The sequence below is a fragment of the Euprymna scolopes genome, chromosome 1 (genome assembly GCF_053919585.1).
Source record: "Euprymna scolopes isolate OS-2025 chromosome 1, ASM5391958v1, whole genome shotgun sequence".
In the NCBI taxonomy this organism is placed as follows: Eukaryota; Metazoa; Mollusca; class Cephalopoda; order Sepiida; family Sepiolidae; genus Euprymna; species Euprymna scolopes.
The window spans coordinates 193204938-193216380 of NC_136482.1; the positions used below are offsets into that span (position 1 = coordinate 193204938).

Sequence of the window (11443 nt, forward strand, 5' to 3'; positions counted from 1 at the left end):
TAAAAAAAAATTTTATATTGACAATTTATTAAAACTTGCTTACAACAATCTTTCTTTTTTATTATTTAGTTTCAGGCTTTGCAACGTTTTGAGGAGCTTGAAAATTATGTGAGCATAGGACAACCTTCCTGATAACAGATAACGGAGAGACTTGGCAAATGGCCATCTTCCTGTCCTGTCCTCTCCGTGAAATTTTGAAAAAGTGAAAAGGAAAACATGCTGCAGATCAACATTCCAGTCGAATAAAAATAAATAAATAAAAAAATAAAATGAACGAAACCTTTGGAGTCAGCAGGAGCAGCAATTAACAGTTGTAAGTCGAGCAAGACAAAAATGAAAGACCAGACAAAATCTAGTTCTTATCATTTAATAGAGAAAAGAAAAACGAAAAAAAAATGGATAAAAAAAAGTTCTTCTTTAGAATTCGATTTAATTAAAAATCAAAATATAGAAAATACAAATTTTTATGATGTACGATGTACGTACACATAACTAAATGAAGATATCATACTCCAAAAATAATATAAATTGATCAAGTAATTTTGTTTTTTAACTAAGAAAATCAAATTTTTTGACGAGTGAGTCGGAGTGTTTTAAAATGTATTAAAATTCAAGGGCGACAACTGAATTCAACTACTGAGATGTTTGTATTTAAAATAATTAAAACATTGTAATTGCTAAAAATTGTAAATTTTGATTTTCAATTTAAAAAAAAAAAATTTTGAAAACTTTTAAAAGAAGTTTCTAAAAAAACTACTTGATCAATTTATATGAGTTTTGGAATATGCATCTTTGTTCTGTGACAGGTGGTAGTTTTTTTCTGTAGTTACTTTTATTTTATTTTATTTTAAAATAAGTCGAATTCTAAATAAGAATAAAAAAAAAGCAACAAAATAGCCATTTTATTTCATCTTTTTATTTATTTTTTAAAAAATTGTTGTTAATGCTGATCGTGACGATCCAAAGACAATGTGGAGTGATGACTCTACAACTGCTGCTATGAGGCATTCCGTGGCAGTAGACTTTGATAACGAAAAACCAAAAGCCGCAAATTTTCTCAAAACCCCATCCGCAGATCCCTCCCTCTCCCCACCATATTTGTAGTTTGCCTACTACCAATCTTGCCTGCACAAGTTCTGCTTGAATTTCTTCTTGTTCTTCAAACAGGAAATTAGAACTAGTTCTGGGTGCTTCTTCCTAGTTGCATCGCCATGAAAAAAGTGCCCTGTTATTTTGTTAAATACTTCCATTTTGTCGCGTTGAGTAATCAAATGATTGTAAATTCTTAACATCTCAGTGTATTTCAATAACAAACAAGTAGTTTTTATTCAGAAGGTGTAGTTTGCTTGAAGCATTGTGTGTGATATATATCTAGGGAAGTATTAGAGGCTATCGTTATGCAAGAAATAAAAACTTCTTGGTGTTGAAAAGGGGGGGTAACGCAAGTAGTTATATATAATAATGGTTGCATAGTTTGGTTTCCTAAATATAGATCTACTGAAACCTATGTGATTATTAAAGAGTGCTCAATGGATGACAGAGCAGGTATATAGAATGTTTATTGTACAAACATTATTGGTTACATATGTGCATACATGTTTCAGTTGAATCTGAATTTAGAGAGACCCACTTCATCATGTTTCAGTGGAATTTCAATTTAGAGACACCCACATCATCATTTTTTTGGTCTGATGAGGTGGGTCTCTTTAAATTCAGATTCCTTTGAAACATGTATGCACATATGTAACTAATAATGTTTGTTTAATAAACATACTATATATATATATATATATATATATATATATATTTAAAGGGATCCAAGAAATATAAAGACTCAACATGTAAGGTGGAGTTTAAGTGCATGAAGAAATTATCGGCAATACAAAAATACATATTGGTGCATATAAATTTATTTATCAGTTCAATAAGGAAGATACATAGATTGAAGGATATGTTATCATATACCTAGACATTTCAAACCTAATGCTTCTCATCAAAGGAAGAGAGAAGGGACTAGGTAACATATAAGGAAATGTGGCATCTAGCAGGATGGAGATTTCTCACTCTCTCTCTCTCTCTATCTATCTATCTATATATATATATATATATATATATATATATATATATATACATACATACATACATACATTAGTAAATTTTACTTTAAAAATCCAAACTATATATATTTATTTATTTATTTAAAATTGTACAGAAGGTCAGAACAACATTGGTACCATCGGTTTCAAGCCTAACGTAAGGGCGACCAGTTAATGGTAAATCGTAAATAATGTTAGGCTCTCATCAGTCATGTGGTTTTAATAAATAAATAAATATTAAGCTCTTATATTGAAAAAGGTTTTTCTTTGTAATCGAGCACTTTGTTGGAATTCTTTCCCCCAAAACAGTAAACAAATATATATATATATATATATATATATGTATGTATCCTTTTCAGATTAAATATGTTTTTAACTCATTTCAAAGTGTTTTTTAACATGTTTTATACAGGAGCCCTAACTCTTTGGTAGCGCTTAGAGCGGCTGCTCCATCAACAGTTGAATAATATCGGGTTGTTTGCAGTGCCATGACGCGCATGGAAAGGGACCCTGCACTCATCCCCGGTGGGCTTTCCTGAGGCCACAATCCTAATTGGAGAAAGGTCAGCTGATGGTCTACTTGTGATGCATGTCTGAAGCTCCGCATAACCTCTTGCTTAGCTCCCCCTTACCGAAACTCTTAAAAAAAAATATGACGACAGTACAATCTAAAAATAAGCTTAAACCAGGATTAGGGACAAACAAATTCAACTTGCCTCCTCCCTTGAGGCTCTCATTCACAAATATCCGTGGGCTTAGAACTAACTTAGCTGATGTTGAAGCATTTCTCTTAACAAATACCCCGGATATCTTAGCACTAAGTGAGACTAACCTACACTCCTCCATTCCCTCTAACCACTTTAACATGCCTGGATATCTCCCACTCTGCCGTAAGGACTCTGACAGACATATGCACGGACTTGGAGTTTACATTCGTAATACCCTTCCCTTGACTAGAGAAACAAACCTAGAAACAGATGATCAAGCCTTTATGTGCTTTAGACTAAACGTGCAACACAGTATTAGCTACTATTATTTTCTCTACCGCTCTCCCTCGACTCAGGACTGCTCCATAATATACAAAGTATCTGACAGCATAGACACGGCACTGTCCCTCGACACTAGCGCACAAATACATGTGTTTGGTGACTTTAATGTCCACCACAAAAACTGGCTTGGATTCTCTGCTCACACAGATGCAGCGGGCAGCACAACCCATAGCTTCGCTATATCTCACTCCCTATCACAAATTGTTACGTTTCCAACCCGTTTCCCTGACCAGGAAGAACAACACGCATCACTTCTAGATCTGTTTTTGACCACAGTTCCCGATGACTGCATAGCGAAGGCCCACAGCCCACTCGGGAACGCTGATCATGCAGTGATAATGGTTGAAATCGCCCTAAACTCTAGACCCAAAACTGAAGAGCCAGTGCTCAAAACAACGAGATATTATAATAAGGCTGACTGGGAAGCCATCAGGGAACTAATCAGAGATGCTCCATGGAAAAATATTTTCTCTCTCCCTGCTGAACAGTGTGCAAACGAGACCACTGACTGGTTCAAAACTGCAATCGAAGCGCATGTTCCCATGCGGAAATTTTATAGTAAGCCCCACTCTCCCCAATGGTTTACGTCGACTTGTGCAACTGCCATTACTCAAAAGCAGCATGCATACCGTAGGTTTAACCGACATAAGTCCAGTTCAAACAGACTGAAGTATATAGAAGCTAGAAATAACGTTAAGAAAGAAATAGCGACAGCTAAGAGAGAATTTACGGAAACCACTAAAAAGCGCATCGAAGCACAAAAACTAGGAACTCGAGACTTCTGGAAAATCTACAACAGTGTAGTAAATAATGGGCAATCGACAATTCCCCCACTAACCAACAATCACGAGGTTGTCTCCTCAGCAACCGACAAGGCTAACATGCTTGCCAGTCGGTTTGCCTCAAACTCCACACTGGACCCTTCCAACCACCCCCTACCTGACTTTCCTATGCGGACAGACGCCACACTAGACGATCTGAAAACCACCCCTGCTCAGGTGCATGCTATCATAAAAAACCTTGACACCTCAAAAGCATGTGGACCCGATCTTATCCCAGCTGTGCTATTAAAAAAGTGCTCAGCCGAAGTAGCTCCAGTTCTCTCCAAACTCTACAACAAATGTCTTAATGAAGCTTGCTTTCCGGGCTGTTGGAAAACTGCTTCTGTTGTACCAGTATTCAAGAATTCTGGTGAAAGGACAGACCCATCAAATTATCGCCCCATTAGCCTCCTTCCACTTTTTGCCAAAATATTTGAGACCATAATTAACCACGCTCTAATCCATCATCTTACAGATGCTAAACTACTGACTGACAAACAATATGGATTTAGACAAGCCCGTTCCACAGCAGACATCCTCACCGTGATCTCTGAACGTATATACCAATCACTGGACAAAGCGGGGGAAGGCAGAGCGGTAGCTCTAGATATATCTAAGGCTTTTGACAGGGTATGGCATGAGGGTCTCCTCAGTAAAATCAGATCATACGGTATCACTGGTAGAATACTTAACATAATTAAATCCTTCTTAGATAAGAGAAAAATCCAGGTAGTCCTCGACGGTCGCACATCTAAACAATATGATATAAATGCGGGAGTGCCCCAGGGTTCTATCCTTGGACCTCTATTGTTCCTGATATTCATAAATGACCTCCCCGACAACATTGCCTCTGAGATGGGTATATATGCTGATGACACTACACTCTATGGCAGACACGACAGGAAGACGAATGAACACATTTCTAAAGAAATGGCAGAAACACTAGAGGAAGACCTCCAATCTGTAGTGGAATGGGGACAAAAGTGGTTGGTCGCGTTCAATGCTGCCAAGACTAAACTAGTTTCATTCAATAATTACAAGAAACCCTCTCTACCACCAATAGCAATGGCCAACGACTCTTTATCTGAGAGTCCATCTTTCAAACTCCTTGGCCTAACGTTCACAGGAAACATGAGTTGGAACAATTACATTGAAGGCATTGCCAGGGCCGCTGCAAGAAAGGTGGGCTCTCTCTACCGTGCTAGAAAACTACTAACACCCGAAAGTATCCTGTACCTCTATAAGGCCACCATTCGCCCATGTATGGAGTATTGCTGCCACATCTGGGCTGGTGCATCTGCTACTAGTCTCTCGCTCCTTGACAAGGTTCAAAAGAGAGTCGCAAATCTGATAGGCCCTGAACTGGCATCTAAGCTTCAGCCTCTGTCCCATCGACGAAATGTTGCATCCCTCTGCCTGTTCTACAAGTATTTTAGTGGTGAATGCTCTGATGAACTGCAGGCACTTGTGCCCCCACGACGCGAGCACCCTCGACAAACCCGACAGGCTACTAGATCCCACCCCCACACTGTAGAGGTCCCTAGATGTAAAAGATCTTTTTACTCCAATAGTTTCTTCCCCAGAACCGCAAGACTCTGGAATTCCATTCCAGGTCCCTGCTTCCCCAACAGTACTGACGTGCAGAAGTTCAAGTGTAACGTGAACCGACACCTTGCTGCCCAAATCCCTACATAGTACCCCAGTAGTTGTTGCCCCTGATAGTAGCCCCCTACACCAAAGTGGCAATTTGCCTTGTTTGGGGTGAAAATGTAATAAAAAAAAAAAAAAAAAAAAAAAAAAATTATAAGCTCTATCTCCTATTTGGTTTTATCGAGCTTTTACATCTGGCTGAAATTGTTGCGCTTGGCCTTCGGGACAAGATCAAAGTGTAGTATCTGTTCTTCAGATGCGGCACTTCTATTTCTTGTTCTCTTTCGGTGGAGGAGAAATCCTTCACGACTGAGACAATTTTTATTTTTGTACCTTTTCTCCACGTTAAAAAACGACCCTGGTGTCTAACTCTGTCCCGTGGGGAGGCATAGTAAATAGGTACATCTGGCTGAGATAACTTTATAAATATTAATTCTGTAATATTTATTATATACTTTAATTTTACCATCTTGGATCATTTTGGTAAATTTAATTGTAATTTTTATTATTATATATATATATATATATATATACATTAGTAAATTTTACTTTAAAAATCCAAACTTCTACACTGTGATCTAGTGTGTTTGACTGCACTCCGTAATATATATTTTGAGGAAAATTCTCTTTATCATTGATATTTCAATGGTAGTTTAAAACGCCTACCATTTCACAAGAAAGATTTTCCTTGAAATATAATATTCACATTAGATTGTGTAGAAGTTTTCAAGTAAGGTTTATTATTATAAGTTAGTTATCATTCCCAAATCAAAAGATGTATTTATTTTACGCTCCTAGTATTTTATTCATATATAGTATATCTTACATGTGTTTTATTGAATAGCAAAAAAAAAAAGGATACGGTGAAAAAAAACATTGATAAAGAAGATGGAAATCGTATAATGTTTGCAAAATCATAAGAATAAAATTTGAAAGAAAAAAAAAAGCTTGCTATAAGGCAATCTTCCAAAACAAACAAAAAAAAAACTATAAATATATAAATTTATAGAAAAAAAAAAATATCAATGCCAACAACAATTTCTTGCATTGTGATAACCCTTCCAATATTTCCTTGAATATTTTTTTATTTTCTTTTGAAATATAACTTCTTACATGATAATATTACGAGTGTTGTATTTACAGTTAGAACAAGAACCATTCCCAATTTAGATGTTTGAGTATTTGATAAAACTATTTCTTTTGGATTAAAAAAAAAAAAAAAATCAATTTTATTACCAAAATTCAAAAGTTTTATTAACTCAGTGACTTATTACCAATTAAAAAATATTAAAGATAAAATCATTTGGTACTTCTTCGCTATTAGAACGAAATTCAAAACAAAATTGGATTTTAAGTAAAACCACATGTCACAGTAATGAACATATCCAAAAATTACGAAAAACATTAAGGTAGAAAATTAATTATTACTAAAAACGGTTTTTAAAGACAATTAGCGAGAATTTAGTTTTGCTTAAAAAAGAAAAGAAACTGTAGTTTGACTTGTGACAAGGGAGGTAATAATTTTCTGAAATCTTAGGTCAATTTAACAAAACTCAATTTTTACTAATTGTCTTCGTAAACTATTTTCATTAATAATTAATTTTCTACTCTATTGTTTTTTTTTTTTAATTTTGGGACATGCTAATTACTGTGACATGACAAATAAATGTTGGTTTTACTTGAAATTCAATATTTCAAATTTCGTTCTCATAATCGAGAAGCACCAATCATTTTTGCGAATTTTTTAAAATTCAATTTAAAAAAATTGTTTTAGTTTTCCTTATTTTAATTTTGATTTCAATAAATCCCCGTATGCAAAAAGGAAAAAAAAAAATTAATGTATATTTATCAAAGTTACGTGTAGCCGAGAAACACAAACAGATGCACAATATAGTTTTATTAGTGCAAATAAATGGTTCTTGTTCTGAATTCTTCTTAATTAAAAATAAAAATTAAAGAAAAATGGTGTATGTATGTTTGACAAAACGATATATATTCTAAAAGTCACATAAATTGATAAAGTAGTTTTATTTAAAAAAAAAAAATCTAGAAAAAAAACAAAAAACAGAAGGGAGATAACTCAATAATAATCCTTAGTTATTAGGTTAATGTTTAAAAAATACCTATGAATTCCCATTAATTGCTTTAAAATGATTTTCTTTATAAAAATAAAACTACTTGATTAATTTATGTGATTTAAAATAACTTAGAGAATCCTAGACAACTATGTTTTGTCATTTAAAATACCTACCTGTTTTTGTATGTCGTAAAACAACAAACACAACTAAAACACCTATCACGTAATAAAAATAAAATAAAATGAAAACTACTTGTTTGTTATCAAAATGCTCTGAGATTCCAAAATCTATATTTATTGGAATAATTAATGCAATAATTAGGTGCATTTCTTTTTAAAAGTAGGATGATTGTAAACACTCCCCTTTTTATATTTTTTCTTTTTAAAGTAGTGTGATTGTATAGCCCCTCCTTTTTTTATTTTTAAAACAGTAGGGTGATTGTAAACACCCACCCCCTTTTTCTTCTTTTTTTTTTTTAAAGTAAGGTGATTGTAAACATCCTCCTTTTTTCTTTATTTTTAAAGATGGGTTGTTGTAAACCCTCACCCACTCTTTTTTTTTTTTTTAAGAAATCAAATTATGTCAGCTAGAAAGAAAAAAAAACAACTTTTTTTTTCGTTTTTGTTCAAATTTGCACAAAAAAGTATTCAAAATAAAACCACACAACACCAAATAAAAACCAAATGAACAACTTTAAACTTTCTACTCGAGTGGCCGACCTGACACTTCTATTGTATATTTATAAACACGTCTTACGATTTTGTACATAGTCAATGAACACGTGTCAACAATTTTTTGTAGATATTTCTAGAATGATTCATTTTCTCACTGCATTACACACAAACCTCTAGAGATGCACACGGGTGCATACACAGGTCCATTTTGTATGTTTTAAACGTTTTTCTGTTCTTGTCCTGAATTCAACCTTATTAAAAAACAAAATTACAGAAAAACGTTTGTGATGTATACATTGTCAGGGAACAGAAATTGTCATTTTCGAAAAACCATGTAAATTTATCAATTTTTTTTTAACCAAATAAAGTCAAATCAGGTTTGTATTACAATCCACAGAGGTACGAAAAAGTTGTCAAAAAGCAAATATATAACAAATAAATGTTATCAAAGGCAAGATACTTTTCTACCTAGCTGGATAAGTTCTTAGTGTTTTTATTTAATGTAAAATGTTTATGTGATTTGGAAAGCAAGTAATATTTAACGCTACCGAAGAACAGGAAAAAATGGCTGCATAAAGATGAAGACTTCACAAAAACTTCAAAATAAGAAATAAAACAAAATTACGGTAGGAACCCACCAATAAATGTCACGGTAACATTCATTGGGTGGGTTTCTACCACCATTTTGTTTTATCTCTTTTTTTAAGTAATTATCGAGACTTCAAAAATGTAAAGAGACATCACAGCCATTTTTTCTTGTTCTTTGGTAACATTCAATGTTATTTGTTTTTCAAAGCGGATAGAGATTTTATATTAAATAAAAACACTAAAAACCTATCCAGTTAGGTAAAAAAGTAACTTACCTTGCCTTTGATAACATTTATTTGTTATATATTTGATTTTTGTTTGTTTTTTTTATAACTTGTTCGTACCTCTGTGGATTGGAATACAAACCCGTCAAATCTTATGAGGAAACGAGAACAGTATATCTCAATCTGCTTCATCTAATAAAGGAAAACAACTTAATTTGAACTATCGAGACAAAAATAGAAAACAGACTCAGACTTGTAATGCCCATGAGTTACTAATTAATTGCTTAAAATTGTTAAAAAATATATATTTTATATATATATAAAAAAAAAACTACTGGATCAATTTATGTGATTTTTGGAATACGATATTTTGGTTCTGTGATGGGTACATACATCATAAAGATTTTTCTATGTTTTTTTTTTTATTAGGTTGAATTCTGGACAAGAACCACGTTTTTTTATCGTTAGTGTATATAGTTGGAAGAGTGGTAAGAATTATTATTCTTGTAACTCATTTCAATTTTGCTTATTTTTCTTTATATGATGTGATTTTAAATTTGAGAATGGTTGTTGGAATTTTTTCCAGGCGTGCTGACATTTGTCATTTTGATTTTCTTTAAATTGTTATTTCCGCAGTTTATCTTATGCCGTCTTTATTTGGAAATGCTAATCAGAAGAGAAAAGTATGTTTGCTAAAAATGTTCAACACTCGCCAACTAAAATAATCGATGTGCCATTTTTTTTTTTTTTTTTTTTTTTTTTTTTTTGCCACTTGTGTAGTCTATAAATGTCCAGTTGCTTGAGCTGTTAAGGATATTTCAGAATCTCCACATTTTATCAGCAATATTTTTCAAAAACCTTCTTTTGAATAAGGATGACATAAACAAAAAATTGTAACGGTGAAAAAATATATATATAATAATAAGTAATTAATTAGTCATATTATATTCCAAAAATCACGTAAATTGATTAAGTAATCTTTTTTTTAACCAAGATCAAAATTGACAACCTTTTTCAATTGTAATACTAAATGTATTCATTATAAAGCTGATTTTTTATCTGGATAGTTCGAATTGAGTTATCTACCTTTTATTTATATATCATGGTTGATCAAATCACTATGCTACAGTCATAAAATAGTCAAAATCTTTATTAAAAAAATACTTGATCAATTTACATGATTTTAGGAATACGCCATCTTCGTTCCATGCCGAGTTTGTATGTACATCATAAAAGTTTTTATTTATTTATTTATTTATTTTTTTTTTAAAGAAAATGTAATTCTAAATAAACACAACTTCTTTAATTTATTTTTTTTTTTAAAGAAATATGGTTACTTTCAGTCATATTACAAAGTTGAACTTTGTACCGAATAAGGCTACAAATATTTATTATTTTAGTTATAAATGAAAAAAAAAAAGAATAATTTTCAGCACTTCTACACTGGGACGAAATTTCAAAAATCATAAAACTGGATTTCACCTGAAAACAATGGTATCTACGTATTCCTCATATTTTTAAGATGAGTATATCCAAAAATTACGAAAACCGATAAGGTAGAAAATTATTGAAAACACACAGTAGCTTAAATTTTAATCAGCAAAAAAAATTTTTAAAATAGAATTTGATGAAAATGATCATAAAACACAGGAGAGTTCAAAAGGGAGGTAATTTTCCGTTTTGATTTAAACAAGATGGCAGCAATTTTCACCTGCTAACACGATTAAAGTTGTTTTGCTTAGTAATTCAGTAATATTCAGGTAATTTCGACTGGATAATTTGGAAGCTACCATTGTAACTTATTAGAATTGACAAAAAAAAAAAATCAGTTGATACTTGTTTTTATCTGAAAACTCCATTTATCGATTACAAAATCTTGTCCCAATAGTGTAGAAGCGCCTAGTTTTCTTATGTGATTAATAAACTGAAATTTGGGTTCTTGTCCATAATACCCCTACATTAAAAAAAACAAAGAAAATCTGTATGATGTATGTACCTGTGACGTAAGGAAAATATCATATTCTAAAAATCATATAAATTGATCTAGTATTTTTATTTTTAAATAAGAAAATCAAGTTCATGAGTAACCAAAGAACGGCCATTCTTCTGCCATTTTGAGAACAATATTAAGAAATAAAGGGAGATAACTCAGCAATAATTTAAATTGGTGAGATTTATGCTGTAATGCCTAAGAATTCCCATTAATCACTTAAACATGATTATCTTCATAAAAATAAAATTACTTGGTCAATTTACATGATTT

The 11443-nt window shown here is 32.4% G+C and overlaps 1 protein-coding gene across 1 annotated transcript in view; it reads left to right on the forward strand.

Moving 5' to 3' along the window:
- The window catches only part of LOC145278762 (protein rogdi-like), an 82407-nt gene extending 81513 nt beyond the window's left edge, over positions 1-894 (forward strand). Inside the window, exon 11 of the mRNA XM_080130685.1 lies at positions 70-894. Coding sequence (XP_079986811.1) covers positions 70-132 — 63 coding nt within the window. The 3' untranslated portion in view covers positions 133-894. The remainder of the gene's footprint in view (positions 1-69) is intronic.
- The last annotated feature ends 10549 nt before the right edge of the window (positions 895-11443 follow it).